The 22,159-nt window shown below is 39.2% G+C and overlaps 1 protein-coding gene across 1 annotated transcript in view; it reads left to right on the plus strand.

Moving 5' to 3' along the window:
- The window catches only part of LOC146498168 (vertebrate ancient opsin-like), a 71,968-nt gene that overhangs the window by 40,230 nt on the left and 9,579 nt on the right, over nt 1-22,159 (plus strand). Inside the window, exon 3 of the mRNA XM_085140524.1 lies at nt 6,384-6,617. Within this exon, the coding sequence (XP_084996650.1) occupies nt 6,384-6,617 (234 nt within the window). The remainder of the gene's footprint in view (nt 1-6,383; nt 6,618-22,159) is intronic.

Consider the following 22,159-nt stretch of genomic DNA (forward strand, 5'->3'; position numbering starts at 1 on the left):
CATATTTACATATATGTATTCTAATATAAGTAACCGCACATAGTAAACTCAAGTAGTAACCAATGGAAGATAAAAAAATAGCTTCTTTTTCTTTCTTTTTTTAAAAAAAATTGCATGAAAGCACAGTAACGTCTTGGTTAAAAGTAAAGATTTTGTGTGTAATGCCACTGTTAGGAATGGGATTTGTGTTTGTTTGTAAATGTTATCCAAACATGGTACAATACAGACACTTTTTCCTAACATACTACAGATCGCACTGCTTTTTCACTGTCGGCAGCTTAACTGGCAGTGCACTGTTGTTTTCTTACTCTTAACAGTCTGTCTGAATCCATCTTCTAGGCGTGAATTTCTGAGTTTGTTGATTTTGGCCTTTTTATATTCAGCACTTTGCACACACACAACAGCTTCTTCTGCTGCTGAGCCCAGCTACAACGATGCCAACACTTCTAATAATTTAGCATGTTTGTCTTCTCTGATCAAAAAACTTTCGCTCTCTGAGAATTCAACAGAAAGAATTCAACAAGGACATCCCTGATTTTTGGCACATAATACACTGGGCTTCAAAGCCTCAGTGCTAATCATAACACAGATTTACTTTAGAAGATATTCAGTCATACAGCATCAATAGAGAGCACATGCAAGAAGTGAATCAAAATTTGGCAGATGAGTGAAAAGCTCTGAATTGAATGAAATGACTGTGTAAACAGCATTGTTGACTAAACAAAGGGCTTCAGATTGGGATGACTACACAAAAGGCCACATCTTATTTTTGCATATAGTGTTAATATTTCCGTATTATCATATTATCATTTATATTGATGAGCTTAAGAAGGTTCCTACACTGACCCAACAAATTACCATGTGTTGCTTACCAACATAGCCAGTATGAGTGTTGTCTAATCTGATGGCCAGGTTTTCTTGTCATTATATTAGAAAGATTATCTTGAGTCTTTTCTTTTCTTTTTAAGTTTGTTGTAAATTTGCTGCTGTGCTTGGGATCATTGTCCTGTTGTATGACCCAATTTCCTAAGAGAGAAGAGTTCAGTTTCCTAAGGCAGACAGACCTTCATAATTTGTCCACACACAGTTTGAGATGTTCGAAATTTGTTCACAAAGTATGAACAAATTCAAACATGAAAATATTGATGAATTACTAATTTGTGCAGGGAATGTTTATGTGCAGCTTTGTAAAGAAGAGATCTATTGTTCCAGAAGTCTTTGTTCAGACACAATTTCCCTTCTGAACTTTTTAAGACAGAAACTTCCTCCTCGCAGCCTTTCCAAACAAGCCATACTTCATACTTAAACAGTCTTTATCTAATTGTACTGTCATGAAATTTACCACCTAACATCCAAACTGAGGCCTGTAGATTCTGAAACGTAGCTCTTGCAGTTTCACAGTTCTGATCTCCTTGGAAGACCGGCAGCTGTCCTGAATATTGCCCACTTGTGAATAATCTTTCCCACTGCAGAGTTTCTTCAAATTGTTTGGAAATGGCCTTTCCCGGATTTACTGACAAGAGCAATCTCTTCTCAGAGATCATTGCTGATGTATTTCCTTCTTGGCATTGTGTCAACACACACTTGAATCCCCCATACCAGCAAACTGACAAAACCTCTGCTTTCACGGAGGTGCTCACACTTGCTGATGATCAGTTCATCAAGAACATTTGGCTGCTACCTACCCTCTTAATTCTTGTAGAAACATTTCAGACATTGCGTTGACATTTTGTTCATTTTTGTTAAATAAATGCAAATATCACGTGTTGATCACTCAGAGTTATATCTGTCTAATTTTAAATCCTGCTGAGGATCAGATCAGCATTGTTTATTATATCCTGATATGTGAAACCTGAGTATAATAATTCACGAGTGTTTTTTCGATCTGTAACCTCTGTGTGAGGTCTGATTAACTACTGCTCTCATTGGTTATAGGTATTGGTCAATCACATCTGATTCACTGTTCACACTGAATGCAAATAACAGTACTCGTTGACTGTATAGATGCTTTAAATAGTATCCACTCAAATGTTGAGTGGATACTATGGCTTTGGCTTTGGCTTCATAATTGTATCCTGAGACGTCCTGAGATGTCCTGTGTTTGTTATATTTGAGTTTTAAGTTGATAAGTTCATTTGTTTTGTTTTTTTTCTTTCTTTTTACAAAGATGATTTACAGATGATGAAAGCAAAAAGTCGTTTCATGCACCCTGCAGTTCCTTTTAGGTTGCTTAGAAATCTAGCATTAACATCACGGCTCACTGGCCAGATGATTTGTGTGAATAAGCGACAGCTGCCAGGGACGCAAAAGGAGACAGCGCTCATTCTGCCGTCACAGAGGAAAATTAGCCATGGGATATTTAATTAAGTTGACAAAGGCTGTAAAGATATTCTCGTTTCTCTCCCACCTGTCTAACTACATGCTGTTAAATATCAATACCATACTGGACCGTTGCCATTAATCTACAGCTCTATTTCCAACTGTCATGATGCTGAGCGAAAAGGAGAGAAGCAAATGTTCTTGTTTCACTGACTGCCTTCTTATATCAACATCATGTTGTCCTTTGTCAGAATCATCGATTATTTTGAGGCTCGTTATAAAGCTCGTACTTATCAACATTTTGACAAAAGGCTGTAACAATTTGGGCCGTCACATGGACTCAAAATATAAATATTAATTCCACTGCTTTGGGGATCGCTGTTTAGCATATGAAACAGTTCTCTGTTGGGGCAGTCAATTTGTCAGTCAGCCTCTTTCAAAAGCCACTCAGCCTTTCATTGCAATCATTCTACACTTACTCTTCATTTCCTCAATTTGCCTGTGATCTCTGGCACTTCATTTATTTAATCAGAGCCAAGACTGAATCTATTAGCCACCTATACTGCAGCGCTGACAAAGTGGGAACAGAGTGAAACTACAAGTAAAGTTGAAAAAATGTCCAGGGACCTCAAAAATATATTTATATATATATAAAATGCAAAAATGTGTGTGTTCAAGTAAGCAATGTGGCAAAATATGACCTATAACCTTTCCAAATCAAAACTACACAAGCAACAGTTTGACTCTAATGTAAGCTAGTTTTACACAGTGGCATAAAACAAGTGTGAACAGGTGTACCTAATAAAATGAGCAAGTTTACCATATAACAAGCAGGTTTAAGGCATAAATAAATTATAAATATAAAGTAAATAGAGAGTACTTTGTTTGCAAAGTGTCACGGTCTGGCTGGCAGACCATGGGGAGATGGGAAAATAGGACCCAAACGCCGGACTCTTCAGTGCAACAGTGTTTATTTACAAGGTGGTGAAGTAAACAACAATAAATCCCCAGTTTCCCAGACTCCTGTGTAGTGTCTTCTTCCTAAAAGTCCCCGTGTAGTGCTCTCTGCCCCAGTGTCCCTGCACTCCCCGTGCTCACTGCTCCTTCTCGTCCCACACACCTCCTGAGGGGAAAACAATAGAGGCAGCCGTTACACACTGTATCCATGCAGGCATACACTAACACTTGACTATGCTCAAAGACTGACGTGTAGTCAAACACAATAATCCAGCGTCGGTGGAAGCTCCATCACTCTTCTAAATAGCTCCACCGACGAGCCCAGATGAGGAGCAGGTGTGCGGCAAGGACTTCGGGTGTGGCCAGCCCTCAAGTCAGGCCACGCCCCCAGGGCTGAAGGTGCCTGTAACTTGGCCACAGAAGAAAGGCAACACAGCCACCTGCCTACATACAGATGTGCACAGGGGCAGTGCAGACAACACACCAAATAATAATAATAATGATAACGATAATAACAATAATAATAATAACAACAAGAACAACAACAACAGTCCTAGTCCCCACTGCCCACGGACCCTGAGTCCCCAGGGTCCGTGGGTGCGTGACACAAAGGAAAACTTCAGAACAAAACCATGATAGCTTCTTGTGGCTTAAGTATAATGGGTGTTATTACACTCAAAAAGCAACACAAATACAAACAATGTTATTTAATGATATCAACTGCAAAGCATCAGCTCCAATTCCCAACCAGTCTGTGAGCGTATACAGGCTTCAGGCGTACATGTCTGGGTGTGCTTGTATGCAAGAACAAAGGGAGAGAGAAATGAGCAGCCACAGACCGTCAGAAGTGGGAATGAAACAGTGCAGGTGTATAAGCAAGCGGACGGCGTTTTAGAGCTAAGTGGGAAAGTTTGGATTCCTGTGAGACTGTTTTTTTTTTTTATCTCCTTTCAACACTAGAGTCAAAATACCAAAGCAGCAATCCATGACTTGTTAGTAAAAGGAAAGATAGACAAGCATACCAAATCTGATGTGAAACCACTTCACAGCGAGAAGAAAAGAAAAACACTCAAAAGTTTGATTTAGACGCTAAATCATTAATCAAAATTGCATTGAAGATACGATATTGAAAATCTAATAGCACAAAGTACTAATGCTCTTTTTCTCTATATGCCATGTTTTTATTAGTTTTCACTTGATCAGGCTTTGAAAATACTACACTAAGCACTGATAAAAGTAATTAAAAGTACAGGTGTGGCAGTATGGCAGTTTTGTAAGTAACAAAATAATTAGAAATACCCCAAATTAAAAGCTAATGTTCAACTCTATTTTTAATATATAGCTTCCTGTTTGTGTAAAAGAAAATCAGCCACGCAGTGTTTTCCATCATCTTGCAGACCACAACTGTTCAAATCGGCTAGCGACTGGTGCCATATTGAACAGCAGCATTGACGTCTGTCTGCTGCAATAAAAATGCAAAGCTTGTTTTCCCTTCTTAAAACTATCGACCCATTGTTTCACGAATTACAAAGCCTTTCTTTCAGGGAAATTGTGTTTTCGATGAAGACGGTCCAAACAGGCTTGTGTGAACACAGTTCCCCTTTGCACATTCGCAGCCGTCTCGTGGGGGTAAAGGTAACGAGACTGTCAGTCGCTGTCTTGGCTTGATTAGATGTATAACCACAACTGTCTGGTGAAAGCATACTGTACTTCTATACTGATGTGTATATATGAATACAAATGGCATAAGAGTGGCGGCCCAGGGAGTCCACGAGACTGTGAGTTGACAGCCTGCCTGAATAATGCTAATCATGCTTCGCCATATTGTTTGAACCCTCACAGCATACATTAACATGTTCAGGCCGTACACCAAGAATAAAACACTGAGAATCAGCAGCAATGAAATTCATAGTAAAATAATATAGCTGCAAATCTGGAGTGAGGGTTAAAGGATATTAGAGTGTGATCAGATGTCACAGTGGCGATGATGACTGATCACTGGGGTCAGGAAGTTTTGAATGTTTACATCATCTTTTTCTTTTTACTAGTGTGTGTATGTGTGTAAAAACGAAAAACAAAAAAAAATCCCAACACTGCTGGAGTCTTTCTTAAAAGAGGCTCCCTGCCAGAGTGTGTCTCCGCCGCCGTGAAACTGAGTGACAGCAGCAGACATGTGGCCATCGGGTAGCAAAACAAATCTCGACAGTTTGGGTTTGGGGAGCGCGAAGATGCTTGTCAAGCGCGTGCATGTCCGTGCGGGACGATGCATTATACTTGCTAGATTCAACCCGATACTTTGATATTTTAACAAACAAAAAACTTCAGTTTACTCAATCTTGATTCTTCTTTGTATTTCATTTATTTATTTTTACAATTTTCAGTTGATGTCTCACCAATGAACTTTCTGAAATCTGAGAAATATGCAAGATTTCTATCAAAGGCTTTCATCAGGTCATAAAGATGTAGTCGTAAATGTAGTCGACACTTTCATTTATCTTTGCACAGAAATGACTAATTAACTCAAAGTTATCTGTCAGTTTTAGTAGTGTTTACATATTACAATTTGACATTTTTGGGACATATGCTGATTGACCTTTTGCAGAAACTCAGACTATCCCCAGGATACAAACCAAGGCTGTCCAAAGGAAAAACAGAATATGCCTCCCAGAACTTCTTATGCTCACTTATAAGAATGAAGCACTTGGTTTATTATTAGGCAGACAACTGTGCAGCTCCCAGCAAAGAGACTCTCTGCTACATAAGTTCAGTTAAACTTATCTCAGTGACTGCTGGCTGTAATTATATTAACAAAGCCTAAGAATACTACTGACCTTCTAATTTAACTCTACGTAAAGACACTGGTAAGTTAATTTTCCCAAAATGTCAATCAAGTGTAATGTTATTACAGATGGGAATGTAGGCTTATGTTACAAAAATGAAACCCAGAAGTAGATGTATTGACTATATAGTGAGCATTTTATCCCCCAGAATCCTCCTCTTCCAACAGCAAAAGGAAAAAATGTCTGACCACAATGTCTCATCACAGGAAATCGCCGGCTTATTAAGGTCTTGTTTCTTTTCCTCGTCTTTTCTCCCATTGTCTCCAGGTGAGCGGGATCAATGCGTCGGTGAGCAGGAAACGTGAGCAGCGCGTGCTATTCATGGTGGTGATTATGGTGATGTGCTACCTAATATGCTGGCTGCCTTATGGCATCATGGCCCTACTGGCCACCTTCGGCCCACCGGGCCTGGTCACACCGGAGGCGAGCATCATCCCCTCAGTCCTTGCCAAAACGAGCACGGTCATCAACCCAGTCATCTACGTCTTCATGAATAAACAGGTAAGAGGAGGGAGGGCTGAGGCTGGGGTCAGTACCTTTTTCTCTTTCGCTGTCAAAAAGTGGCAGCCGGAGGTCTTCCTGCCCACTGAGGCGAATGATTATTTCAAGGTGGATTAAAATAATAGAAATTACTCCTTGTTTTCTATTCCTGTCAGGTGAGTCAGTGGCTTCGTGACAGTGAATAAACTAAATTATGTACTTGTGTGTGCATGGTGAATAAGAAGGTCTTTGAATCTACCTTTTTTTTTAACATATTTGACGAACTCTGCCAACTCGGCTTGTTCGTCTAAATAAATAACATCTAAATACGTTGTGATGAGCTAATGAAAACCGAGTGCTTGCGTGTCTGTTTGTCATGTCAGAGGGGGGTATTTGCAGTGTCGTGCAAGTACCCGTTTTATCAGGTGTTCGTCATTAAAATTGTAAAAGATCTCATTTAATCTTGTCCCACGCTCACGTCAGGCAATATGATGAGACGCTTTGGGTGTTATTATCTTAACTGGGAGCACTTATTTGGAGCTTGCTGTCTTGGTCTTATTTGCTTTTCTACTTTAATTACTGTTAAGTTGCCTGTGAGAAGAATTAATAAAGCTCACCTCGGGATCCTACAGTATGTCATATGACCCTCATAGCTCATTTCATTTTACTGTGTTTTCTATTTGTGCTGCGCTAAAGTTCCAATCGGCTGTAACCTCTTCTATCCCGGCTTACTTTTTGCAAAGCAACAAGTACTTAATGCATGGAGACTACCCAACAAAATAACATTTTTAAACAGTCAATGTTATTTTGACTGTTTAAGCTGGTCTGAGCTGGTCTGCTTCAGTGTGATTGTTCTGGTGTGATTTTGTCAACTTTTTGATGCAATATGAAAAGTTTTGTTTCGACCAAAACAATAAATAAACTGTCAGCGATCAGTGGTGTGTGAAATTATAGAAAATCACTTAGTTCTAATGGCATCACTATGGATGCAAGAACAAAAGAAAATTGTGAAATATATTCTAACCTAAATGTGTTTTTATTTTATTTTGTTTTATTTAGGATACGATTACTGAGAGTAGAAAAACTGGCTGAGAAGCATTCAGGACCGTTGCAGTTGTGGTCACATACAGTACATTTGCCAAATTTAAGTGGAAGCAGGAGAGCAAAACTCATAACTATTCATCTGTCAGGAACTGACAGGAAAACAGAAACTTTTGCCGGCGTCAGCGTAGGCTCCGCTCGTACTTTTTTGACTGGAGGGCCAAAGGCATAGGGGGAAAGGATGAAAGACGGAAGACACTGAGGACTGAGAAGAGAACCAAAGATCAGAAATGTTTGTTTTCCGTGTGTCAGTGGCCCAACGTTCAGAGAATCTCTTCTGATTATAAACTAGCTTTACATATTCATTGATTAAATACTATGGCACACAAAGAAGTTTGCATCCAAATAAATAATCAAAGTAAACCTTAAAAGTAGTTTCACATTTGTCATGCAGCTGTTGTTGTTTTGTGCTATTTAATTAAACCCACAGACCAACAGTAAACGCCTATGTTACTGTTGAGTGATGCACTTCTACTTTTTTATTGAGCAGTGTCATCCCGGGCATGACCGAGCTCAGAGCCCAGTGCAATAGTTGAACTTTTTGACCAGTAGGAACCAATATTGACACAGTTTACCCCGACGAATGTGACTGGTGGGGATGTTTTTGTCAGCTGATAATTTCTGGGTGCTTGGCTTGGCCTTGTTTGCTGGTGTTTTCTATTGTTTGTGCTAAAGTCACAGTCAAGTTTTAAATGTTTAATTCATTGGTTGTACAAATGGTGGAGGCATGGAGACGTTCCAAAGCATCGCGATGGCTCACTTGTTCATAGTGTCGGTTAATCTAAATAACAATTTAGTTTTACCTCGTTTTAATAAAATGGACACTGACAGATTAATTTGTGTTGCTCTTGGTAGATTACACGAGTCATTACTGAAATTAGCTGATTCTGAGCTGTTTTAATGTGTACATTAATTGCAGGGTTAGTTCCATAAATAGTTGGACAGAGATAAACTTTTTGTAGTTTTGCCTCTGCATACCAGTACAGGGGGTTTTAAATCAAATAATTAATTACTAACTATATTTTTAAAAGACTAACATTTTTGTAGTTTTAGAGTTGAACCTGGCAGTCGTCTTACCAAAGAACATTTGGATTGTTTGACAATCCACTGTGGTGCTGTACAGAGGCAAACTACAACAAACTACCAGCTATGGAACAATACTTTCCACAATCACTGGTGCATTTTTGCATTTGTGGTCTCTCCCTAATTTCCCCCGATAGGTGATGTCAAAGTGACATCCACACAAATAGATACGCCAGAATGCCTCGTTTTGTTATTCACCTCACATTAGTTATATTTTGACTGTGCTCCCAAAGTTAACTCTAAATTTCAAGTTTACTTTATTCTCCACCTTCCTTATCAGGGTACTCTCTCAACTCAAGCTCTCTCTGCAAACAATACATTTAAACTCAAGATTTAAGATGTTTTGTTCGTTTCTGAAACATAGTTCATCATCGTGAGCGTAAATAGGAGATAAGCGAGACTGTCTCACTGAAGCAGACTGATAAAACGTCTTTTTCTTTCTAATCTTTATCATCTCATTCTGGTCTATTAAGTAAAGCTCAATGAAAAGCATAATGCTATGTAAGGCGTTAGCCCTCTCAGGATATCTATGTGCAGTAGATCCTGAGATGTACTGTACAAAGAATTATATGCAGTGCAGTATATTGGAGAGTAAATCTTATCACCATTTCTAAGCCTTTCAAAGTGCAATACTTTTTCTCAGGTTTAAACTTTCCTTACTGGAAAGTTACTGTGTTACTGCCAAGATTTATTTTACTGTGGAGTTGGAAATCTACTGAAAAAGCATACAAACTCAATATGCTGCTGTCATCTGGAGATACTGCATGCTTCTCCTTATATGTTACATCAGACGCTGAGGCCACCGCCACAGCTAACTGACCTTACAGGGACATTTTAGCCGACACGTCATCAACTTCAACTTCCCCTGGGAGGGAGCCAGTGGGAGAGAATGAAACCAAATGTCCTGTATGTCATTTTCAGTCTTCAATTCCTCCCAGCCCATTACTATGGAAACTGTGAGTTGAGGCGAGTTGAAGACTAAAAATGCTGTACAGATACAAGGATCAGCTGGTTTGTCCCGTCAACGATCAGCCCTGCTCACAGCCGACACCCCCGGGGTGGTTTAAAAAACAGGGATTATGGGTAAGTTTAATCATCTGTTTATTGATTACATTTACATTTTTAAAAAGTGAACTAATGACACCAGACTGTGTACTTGGAAAAATATACTAAAACAAAATAAAGATATGCAGGAACTGTCTCTTGTGTAGCATCTTGTACATGTTACAGCGCTTTAATGCAAAGACAAAATACATATATTTTCAACGTTAAACTTGAAAAACTGAAAAGATGGTGACTGAAACAAGTAATAGATCATTGCAGTGTTTGAAGTCCTTACCTCATCGTCTTAATCCAACAATAAGTTGTGTAAAGACCTAACCTTATCATTGTAGACAGGGATTGCATTCATCCATCCACCCATTCGCTTCCGCTTATCCTTTTCAGGGTCACGGGGGGCTCTGGAGCCTATCCCAGCTGTCTGAGGACGAGAGGCAGGGTACACCCGGGCCAGGTCGGCAGTCTGTCGCAGGGCTAATCATAGACACAGACAACCATTCGCACTCACAATCACTCACTATGGGAAATTTAGAGTTCCCAATTAACCTAACCCCACTAACAGCATGTCTTTGGACTGTGGGAGGAAGCCAGAGTACCCGGAGAGAACCCACACAAACACAGGCGGAACATGCATGTATGTTAGGGTAAATTATATGTGTAATGGTGTTATTGCCTCAGCCCAGCCCCATAAGTACCAAGTCACACTTCTTGATGTTAATTTTAAAACAATCAAGAAAGGCAACAAGGACCAACTAGGCTCAAAATTCAAAACAACTGTAGAGGTTTGTTTCCTGGTTATGAATATTTTGCTGATCTCCTGGGAAGAATTCATTCAGTGATGTTCTACATCACAAAAAATTGAATTTGCAAGAAATCTAAAATGTTCCCACCTTTTCACCTCAGAGTGAGGATATGCCTGATTTACAATATAAACCAAGATCAGCCTCTGCTGAATTGGTGATGTGCCAAAAAAAAATTCCTCAAATATGATTCTACTCACAAGTTCTTATGTGAATGAATCATAATTTTTCCAGCTCCAACCCTGGTCTGCATTATAATTCATAGCACTGGGTAGTTTCCTGGATTAAGTCAGCAAATGTCAAATGAAGCAGAAGGTATCTGCTGATGGCTATCGAAGAAGCTTCCTGACATTCACTCACCTCATACAAATCCCTTAAACTACAAGACTCTCTTCTGTAATGTAGAAGAATGACTGACTGCAGTTTAACTCTTCTCAAACTGTGGAGAGAGCTCTGTAAATGTTTTGATGTATGCCATACAGAGAATTCAGTTAAAATCTATCTATTTGGGTCTATCCATTTTCCATCTAGTCCTCCAATAAGGATGTCATTCAATACAAATGCCACATATTTTTTGAATGTGCTCGACCTTTACAAACACAGACAATAAAGATATGTCCTTTAGGAAAAAACTACTTTCATGTTCAGTCACAGCAAAACTGAATAACATTAAACCCAAGACAAAGTCTGATGTTTTTAAGAGAAAGTTGAGCTCCTCTTCCCATATAATATCCGCTCAGTTCACAGGGTTCATCATCAGCCACACCTGCTCTAACCAGTCTGAGAGGACTCATAAATTCTCTGCAGCCCTTTCTCTCTGAAATATTCTGTCAATGCATCTTGTTCCTTCAATCTCCCTGTCATGCTTTATCTGGTTAACTGTCATTATCTTCACCTTTCTCCTGACCTCAACCTTGATGCCTCTGTGTCCTAATTTACTTCATACTCTAGCATTTGTTTGTTGTCTCCATCTTTCTCTCTCCCGTCCTTCTAGCCCCCATCAGTGTGGTGTTTGGACAGCTGAGGGAAGTGGGGAGTGTGCATCAACATTGCAGAGAGGTGCTGATCATCTGGTTTCTTTACATCTCCTGGCTAGCTTTCACTCTCCGATGACCTAAAGGTTACTGAAATACTGACAATAGGGACAAACATGTTGCTTATAGACACAGTGCGTGAAAGATCTTTTTGGTTATGTCCTGGGGCATTTTGTGTGCGTGAGAAGTTCAATGACGAGTCAAATGATTACAGGCTCTCATGAGATGAGGTCGCAGTGTGGTGAAAAAGTTTGAGATATGTTTTTAAGTCGAAGAATAAAAAGTCTTAAAAAGACAACACTTCGCAACTTTGCCAACCTGTAAGGGGCTCTAAATCAGGACATTGTTGATTAAACTGAAGCAGGTTGAGTACACAAACTACTTATTTAATGTTGTATTTAAGGAAGAGCGAGGGCCTACGGTGGCCCCTAGAGACGTACAAACTCCAAAACACACGCAAACTCCAAAACACAACGGAAGTGCTCCAGGACGCTAGGGGCAGTGTTGAGCTCAATTTGCAAAATAAATGACAAGTTTGTTGCAAACATGGAGTTGGATACCGGCGGAAAACACCTGCAAGGATAGAACAACCACGCTTTATAAGAAAGGTAATGTGTAAACTGTTGTTTGTTTGATTTGTTTTTAATTACTATGAACGCTTAGTTTATGGTGGAGTCAAATCCTACGTTAGCTAACAGTCAGTGTGGTTTGCTCAGAGAGAAGCCCAACACTGCCCCTAGCATCCTGGAGCACTTCCGTTATGTTTTGGAGTTTGTACATATTTTGGAGTTTGTACGTGCTTTGTCTCTAGGTGCCACCATAAAGGGCCCCAGTGCAGACTCGTAGGCAGGCTTCAAACTTAAAACGACCTTTCACTGGAGGTAAATCATAACACATCAAAGAATGCAATTATAGTAAGGCTCGCAGGGATATAAGGGATACCAGAACTATTAAATGAAAGAGTTGCATCATCTCCGTTCACTTCATTGGACCATTTTTTACAGGAATGGTGGAGCCTCACAATAGTTCTCAAAGTTAGCAAAATGTACTAGATGTGCCATAGAGATATAGAAGAACACACATTCCAACTGCCCACTAAGCACTTGCTGGAACTATTTGAAGGCTACATGACCCTGAATTCTGAACTCCCACTGAATAGGATGACATAACCAAAGGCTACAGTGAGACAAGAACTAGTACACCCAGTAATCAGGGAGATTAGACAAATCAGGAAAACTTACTGGGGGAAATCAAGACTGGGAAAATTAAAACTGAACACTAAACACACGGGACAGGGATTAGCAAAATAAAACAGGAAACGCTAAAGTGGAGACAAGGACTCAAATATATGAACTTGACACAGAAAGACAATCATGGAGACTAACACAAAGACGAGCCTGAGGGAAAAGGAAGGAAATACAAAGCAAAACTTATAAACCTATGTTCATCAATAACTAACCAAAGATAAAAGACAAAAATAATAAAATAGGAAACCAGTAACAGGGGTCTGAATATTAATAAAATATAACAATAAAAATCACGAACACATGGAAACACAAAACACTATAAACCAAATTTAGGAATAGAATCTGGTCTCCAAACCAAAAGAAACCCACAAAACGTCAACACTGTGATATTTAAGAAAAACAGCCGTCTACGTGCTGCAGTTAGAGATGTTAGAGATGTTTCTCCAAACTAAAGGAGACATTTGGTTGGAAATAGTGGTGGAAATCATTGAGTAACACACAGTATAATGCTATCATGATAGTTCCACAAAGTAACAATATTAAAAAATACTGTCAGATTAGATATTCACATGTAGTGGTAGCCTATTAATATAACAGTGCCTCATCCAACTTAGGCTTCAGTCACGCTAGAGTATAAATAGGATGGCAATTTCCATCTGGTGAAGAAAAGCCATTAGTTGGTGAGTCATTCAGTTTTTTGCTCTCTGGGGTCGATTGCAAGTAGTCACGGCAACCAACGAGCATGCAGCACCCTCAGCCTGGGTGACCACTTTTGTCACAATGCGATTGGTGGGAAGCAGCTTGTCTCTGTCCAATCTCAATCTCAGTCAGATTGGCGAAGGTTTACAGACGGAGTACATTCAGACAGACTGCCAACATGTTCTAATCAGAGTCAGTCTGCGCTGATTGGTGCAAAACATCTGCTCCATCAAATACTGAACCACACAAACCTGAGTTGCAGTATATGTTTTGTTTTCTTCTGCACATCACACATGTCAGCTGCTACAAAATGAAGCTATCAGGGTTGCATAAAATAATAGTTTTTAATACAGCAACTCTGGATAAATCCACTCCTTCATTCTTTGCTCAGTTGTAAGAACCACACACACTCCTCAGTAAATCTTAAGAGAAAAGTTCACCCTTGTATCATAAACATATTGATTCTTCTTCAGCATCCTTCAGAATCTTTATCTAAACCGGCATGCTCTTGTCAGAGAGAAACACAGCATTAAACCTGCACTTTCACTGTGTTATTTTGTTAGTGCGTTGCTGGCATTCTCATTTTTGAGCTGCAAATTTGCAATGCTCTTAAAAGAATGCAGGTTATTAATGAAATGAACTACTTTCTGTTTGCTATTAAATCATTCAGATGTGGACCAGTCTATGGCTGAGGGTATCATGCTTGATGTGTGAATTCTGCACACAGGTGGCGAGTCCCGCTCTAAGGTACGGATTTGCAGATTTGAGATGAATCACAGTTAATTGTGATGTTATTGCAAACTGATGGCATGTAAGTGCCGACCTTCGGTAGCACAGCAGTCTCCCCCAACTCTTTTCTCTAGTGTGACTGCAGCCTTACACATAACTTTACACAGCACCTCTGTTGACAGGCCGGCACTCAGCAGCTGAATACATCGACATGAGTGAATGTTAACATCACTGAAGAGAGGTCAGCTCCAGTTTCAACACTGAGGTTTTTAACAGTTATCATGGGCGTTAACCCTTTAAGACCTACCATAGAACCAAGTCCGCCAGAGCTTATATTATATTTTTACATGCTGTAGTGCCATTTTTGGGAGCATTTCAAGTTGCTATACATCAATACAACCATTATAGCCCACATTTTAATAATATGTATGGATTAAGTGCATAGTAATTACATAAATTGCAAAAGAGTGCAATAAACTACAAAAAAATTTAAAATCGTTTTTGTTTTTTTAACATATATTTCTAGTTAGAGAAATTTAAGAAGCTTATCCCTCAAAACTGTAAATACAAAAAAGTTGCACAAAATAGTTTCCCACCACAGGAAATTTATTTTGAGTGTCTTCATAATTTTATTTTTGAGATACACCAATTTTTATATACTGCAGGAAAAACGAAAATAAATATTATGATGCAAATTTGCAAAAAACCCCCAAAAAAACAGCATATGCATCAAAATAAACTATTTCCAGCAGTGCATTTTGAGTTCTAAGCATCCCAGAAATGATACAGAAAGTCATAAAGTCAAACATAACTTTTAAAAACACCAGTATAGGCTCATAAGGCCCTGAAGGTAAAAAAAAAAACTACATTTCTGCAAAATGACGTCACTTCCGGTTTCACGCTGATTGACATAGGAAATGGTACGAACAGCTGATCGGATCGGCAAAGCGTGTTTCTGGAATATTATGTTTTTGTTGCTGCAAGTGCTTTTTATGCAGTTTTTGCAAAGCTATACGTGGAAGGAAACTGTGATCTAGGGCAAGCTGATGGCATAAGATGTAAGTACAACTCCTCAGGTTTCATATGCTGTTACGCCCCTAGTCTAGGCGTGTAGAGACGCACATAAGGTTGGAGGAGAGAGAGACAAATACCCGCCCTGGTTCCCAAGCCAAACATCAGAAACCAGTTGTGAGTAAACAAAAGTGATTTTATTGAAGGTAATGAAGCATAGCTCCAGGGTGAACCCAGGCCAAAATAATAAACAAAACCAACTAAGTCCCACCAGAGAAAACTAACTAAACCCTACGAAAGAAAACAGAACAAACAAATGACAATACTAGCCCTCGCTCCCTAACCCGAAAACAGGAGAAAACTGTTCCCAAAGGAAAAGGCGGCTCACCCCTTCCGCTTCAGCCTAAGGGTGCCTAAGCACTAAGTTAATACACCAGGAGCGGTTCTCACAGATCACGCTCACACAAATATACAGCAAAAGTATAGGTTGGAAACCAGAGTCCGGACCGCGTCAGCTGTCAAGCTACTCGCTCGCTCCACTCTCTCTCTCCGGCAGGAGCTGTCAGAGCGGCTTTTTGAACACGGTCACGTGTTCCACGGTCCAATCAGCTGCTCACTACTCTTCATTAGGGGAGGGACCTGCAAAGAGTCTGAAGCACAGTAAAGAGAAACAGAACAGAACAGCCCGCACAGTGTTCTTATGGCCATAGCCGTAACATATGCAAAAAAATTTATTGCGCTAGCTTACGTGGTTGCACTGCTGCCGGGATTTAAAAATAGTTACGCAAAACGGAGCCTGCCCGCTCCAACCAGCTTTAAAGGGTTAACATGGCCACCATTTAACTAAAACTAGAGCAATAGTAATTATTGTGACATATTTCAGAGTGACTCTTCTCCCAACGCTGCACCACTACAACCAGTCTCAGGGTTCCAACACCTGCTGAATCTCACTTTAACCCGTGACTGTGAGTGGAGACAGTCACTCACCTACATCTACAATGTAAGCAACAGGAAACAGATTTTTTTTTACATTTACTTTGTTTTCCTCTGCTTGTATTCTGCAAAGCAGATGTTCAAGTTGAGTCCATTCATTCAGAATTAGAATTTAATTTGAAATAAAGTTTCTATTCTCTTATATTAATATTATTCTATTATCCACACAAAATAGCTACTTTTTAATTTTATATGTGTGGTTATATATATATATACCACACACACACACACACACATACCTACATATATACAGTCTAGTTTGGACACACCACTGCACATTTAATGGTTTTTCTTTATTTTTACTACTTTCTACATTGTAGATACAAACTGAAGGCATCAAATAGATGAAGCAAATTATGTGGAATTATGTAGCAAAGAAAAAAATGATAAATAATTCTAAATATGTTTTATATTTTAGATTCCTCAAAGTAGCCACCCTTTGCTTTGTTGACAAACCCTTGGCCTTCTATCAATGGGCTTCATGACACCTGAGATGGTTTTCACTTCACAGGTGTGCCTTATCAGGGTTCCTTTGTGGAATTTCTTACCTTCTTAATGGGGTTGAGACCATCAGTTGTGTTGTGCAGAAGTCAGTTTGGTACACAGCTGACAGCACTATTTGACAACTGTTAGAATTCATATTATGGCAAGAACCGACCAGCTAAGTAAAGAGAAACGACAGTACATCATTACTTTAAGAACTGAAGGTCAGTCAGTCAATAGTAATATGCAGTTGCAAAAACCATCAAGCACTACGACGAAACTGGCTCACAGTCACCTGACCTAAACCCAATCAAGATGGTTTGGGATGAGCTGGACCGCAGAGTGAAGGCAAAAGGGCCAACAAGTGCTCAGCATCTCTGGGAACTACTTCAAGACTGTTGGAAAACCGTCTCAAGTGACAACCTCATGAAGGTCATCGAGAGAATGCCAAGAGTGTGCAACGCAGTAATCAAAACCAAGGGTGGCTATTTTGAAGAATCTAAAATATAAAACATATTTGGATTTATTTCACACTTTTTTTGTTTACGACATATGTGTTCATTCATAATTTTGTTGCCTTCGGTGAGAATCTACAATGTAAAAATAGTCATGAAAATAAAGGAAAACGATTAAATGAGAAGCTGTGTCCAAACTTTGATTGGTAGTTGTGTCTGTGTATGATTCAGTTACACTATTGTGGCAGTTCAGCTGCCCTTGAGCAAGCTTTCGCTCATTCTTTCACTGTTTCCCCCGTGTCTTTCCCCATTCCTTTTCTGTAAAATAGTTGTAAACATTGATTCACTGTCCTCTCATTTGAAAACGCAAATATATAAGGAGACATAAAGTAATCAGATTAGTGAGGGGAATCTTTTTGGAGCATCCATATAAGAATGACTGTCTCACAAGAGAAAGTCACATGATATTGATATATTGTCCACCCTTATTTGAAAGTACCAACAACCAAAGGGCAGAATATTTAAAATCAATTTCAAAACAAATAAGTAAACAGACTGAACCAAGTGCAGAATTCCAGAATTCCCATTGTGGTTTATTTTTTCTTCATTTTAAGCAGCAATAGAAGTTTAGTGGAATAAGCCATTGCGCTTTGGCTCCACAAATAACACTTAATAGAAGCCTTTTTTTTTGGTCTCTAATGATCAGTGGTTAAAAAATGGTCAAGATACAATCTGTGATATTCTGTACACATGCTTTCAATTACACAAACACATGCCTGGGTCACGTAACATGCTACTGTTGTGAATCTAATTCAATCAATAAATGACTTTTGAACTAATTATCTGTGTACACTCGACCTTTTTGTCTCTTTCCACATGCCACATGTGCGATATGTGTTGTGATGCCTTAAATCTAAGCACATGCTGAGAAAATGTTTCACTGTATTTTGCACCCATGAGAAAATGTAGTAGACTATAAGTATACATGAAACTCAGAAAGTATACTAAGTATACTACGTTTACTCAAGAGTGGCATCTTCAGAGTCCACATTAACACGAACTCAGGAGGAGGACTAAATTGGAGTTTAATGTTGAGAATATGTTACAGATGTGGATAGAAATGCGTATAATTGAAAATAAACCCGTATACCTTGAATGCATTGTTACATTTTTAACTTGCTGCTGAGGCCTTTAATTATTCAGAATCTTTCTATCCATCTATGTGCAAGAAATACCCAGGTTTACGCTGGATAACACAGGAACTCTTTATTTCTATTTATTTATTTTTTTGTTACGAGGTTGATATAAAACAGCTAAATCTGCATGAAATCACAATCTCGAGACTTCCAGTTCTGTTTCTTGGATTTAAAAAATGTATCCAGGGTCCATTCACTATTTATTATATCCTGACAGAAGGTGTATACATTTCAATGCTTTCCCTCACCTTGGAGACAGCCTGTCCTTTCTTTTCACAAACTGATGTATTCTGACTCTTGGTGCTGGTGAGAATACAGTATTTGTGGAAGTGTAGACCAGTAATGGTTCAGAGAGATAATGTTATCAGTTAAAAGAGTTCTGTTTACTTTAAGGCAGTTTGCTGTTTGTTATTTTTGTATTGATCTTGCAGATAATACAATTTACTGCATGATGTTACTGTTGATGAAGAGGCCATGATCAACTGTAAGATTAAAATGCTTTTATCCATTTAAGTTATAGCTGATTTATTTCCTGCTTATTTGATTGGATCCACCAAGTGATGTTTACAGACCAGCTGATTTAATAAAAGCTTTATGTCTTTATTTTGATTACAAAGAAATGCAGTTATGATTGCTTTTTATATTGTAAAGCTCTTCTGCAACTTCAATCATGCATCCAGCTTTTTGCACAGTGCGTGTCTGTCATTGTCCATTAAGCTAATATGCTGAGAAGCACTGGAATGTACGTAATTCTGAAGCGTGAGCTCAGGTGAAGCCCTGTAATCATCCCATTTACCTGTGAACAGCAGTGACACTGTAGTGCAGAACCTAACAGTGCAAAATCCATGATTATGTTAAACAGTACTTTTGTTATTATTTCCCACTCTGAGTAGTTACTGGGAAATGAATGTAGAACTGAGAGGTCCTTCAAAATGTCCTAATCAAGGACTATCTGTTAATTAATTAGACTGAACAACACTCTGCAAAAATATTTCACTAATGTTTTATGTATCTGTGGAATCTTAGGATTATCGATTTTTTCAATAACTTATTAATTTTTTATGTCCCATGTTACAACCTTTAAAGTGACTTTGTTATATGAATGATTTTGAGTTCAAAATAAACCTTATTTATCTCATATTAGGCCTTGGTGCAGTCCTACAATTCATCCACAGTCTCAATCAAGCTGTTTTAGTTCTTCTTTAAGGTCTTCCCCTCTCTAAATTAAGTCTTTAAGTCTTCTAACTGGCTCCTCCTGGCATTATGCAGAAGAAAGAATAGAAGTACATGTCTAAAACATCCACCATATAAAACAGCTGATGAGCATGTTAATTCCAGTTTGCAATAGTGCAAGTCTGGATCTCTCACACTCATATAGAAAGGTAAGACTCCATTACCTCTCAAACTAAAGATATAAATGCACTGTCTTCTACTGTCTCCTACTCTGGGGCAGAGTGTTTGGCAGTGAATATATGCAGTGTTGGGGAGTAACGGAATACATGTACCGCCGTTACATATTTAAAATACAAAATATGAGTAACTGTATTCCGTTACAGTTACTGTTTAAAAAGGTGGTATTTAGAATACAGTTACTTTGTTGAAATAAATGGATTACACAGCGGTACTTTCCTGTTTCATATTGTGGCGGGTCAGGCCTGTTTGGGTTTTGTTTGACAGCTACGTTCTGTAGTTCCAGGCGGCAGCGTTATGGTTGCCATGGTTACAGGGTGACGCTCTCTCTCTGCGTGTTTCCTAGGTGAGAGAGGCCTTTTTGTTGTTGTTGTGCTAAGCTAATAGGCAGAATGCTACAGGTATAGCTCTAAAGAATGTAGCATCATAGGCAGTGTAGTCCGTGCTGCAGGGAGAATAGACTGCCATACCCGTTATGTGTCTGTGAACGTGAGGTGGGAGAAAAAGGAAAAGTACAAGTTGTCATCGAGCAAAAACGGGAGCTGGAAGCATTTAAATATAATAATAACCACTGCAACCAAGAAGAGTGCCTGACGAGCCCAGTTGTAAGTAAGCTATTAAGACTCGACTGTACACCGTGTTCGTGTTTTCCTCTGAAACAATAAGTTCTGTTGGAGCAGCCTTTCAACGCCTCTCTCTGTCTCTGCTAGCAAAGTTGACCCAGACAACAAAGTAAAGCTAGTTTTCAGCTACGAGCCCGACACGAACCCACCGTATTAGCCAGAGGTCCCTTTACTACGGTTCGGAGCCGCGGACCTTCAGTAACAGTAATAAATCACAGCAATAGTACATTCATGTAGTTGTAAACAGCATGATAATATATTAAGTAATCCAAAGTATTCAGAATACGTTACTCTCATTGAGTAACGTAACGGAATATGTTACAGAATACATTTCGGGGCATGTAATCTGTATTCTGTAATGAAATACATTTTAAAAGTAACCTTCCCAACACTGAATATATGATATACATCATCAAATATGGATTTAATTCCAAAGGATATTAGGTTCGTGGAATAAGAACAACGATGCTTATAGCCTTCACAAACAAGGTGCTGAACATCTAAACTGCCTTTCCGGTGAAGTTGCAGTAATGGAGCTGGTAATAACAGTGTACTGCAGGAGCTGCAAAATTAAGAGGCAAAGGTCCTAAGATCGTTGCCTCCCACCACTTCAGAGACATTTTCATTTTGTCACAGCTCACATCGAACACATCTCTGTCACAAAATAGAAGAAACTGCTGATTAAAGCAGGTCCAAAAAAGTGATAAATGTATGTTATTAGGGTCCACCAGGTGGACACAACCCTGTCGTCACCATGTCAGAGTTTGTTGGGAGTTTTTGCAGCGTTTCCCCAATGATTGTTTTGTTTCTTTAATAGCCTTGCACCTACATGATGAGTACATAATTGTACCCCTTCCTAATGCTAAAGACCAGTCACCATTTCTCTAGCAGTGGGACTGTAATTTTCCTGGTACAAGAAGGGCTCGGATGTGTTCTGCTATGCCTAAAGTCCTTGTTTTTCTGTAGCAGCACACAGTAGGGGGTTACCTCTGTTTGTAGCTCTGCAGGGCAGGTCTCAGCCTAGAGTCAGCCTTTTTCTGGAACTAAAGTGCAGTAGCTCACCAATAGCCCAGTGAACACAGCATGAACCCTATCTTTGTTTCCTGCTTCATTAATTTAACACAGTTCATGTTCAGAGTTACAGAGTCAGCGTCCTCTTCCTTTACAGCCCATTTTGTTATACAGAGACTGAGCGACACCACAGGTCCTCAATTTCTCCAGAGGGTTGTTATGTTTATCCAAAGCTGACTCTGCAGCATTAAGAACAATGGAGATAATGATTGTGGATGCCAGCGCTGCTCCAAAACTAATGGGACATTATTCCTACATCGAATAAGGTTAATGCAAAAAGTCAGTTATTCAGAGCAGCATGATAGAATTTTATTTTCCCTAAAAAAAAAAAAAAAAAAATCAAATTCATTCTATTTGCTACACATTCACATTTTCCTCATTACATCAAACAGCCAACGCTTTCAGAAATGCAAGACAATGACCTGTGCCACAGTTTTTAGGGTAAACCCCAAAGGCTGGGGAAGCTGGCTGGTGAATGGAGACTAGACCACAAACACAAATGTAAGTGGTAAAAGCAGAGAGTGTGTGTGTGTGCGTGTGTGTGTGTGTGTGTAAATCTGAAAAAGAGG

This window comes from Neolamprologus multifasciatus, chromosome 18, assembly GCF_963576455.1.
Source record: "Neolamprologus multifasciatus chromosome 18, fNeoMul1.2, whole genome shotgun sequence".
Classification (NCBI taxonomy): Eukaryota; Metazoa; Chordata; class Actinopteri; order Cichliformes; family Cichlidae; genus Neolamprologus; species Neolamprologus multifasciatus.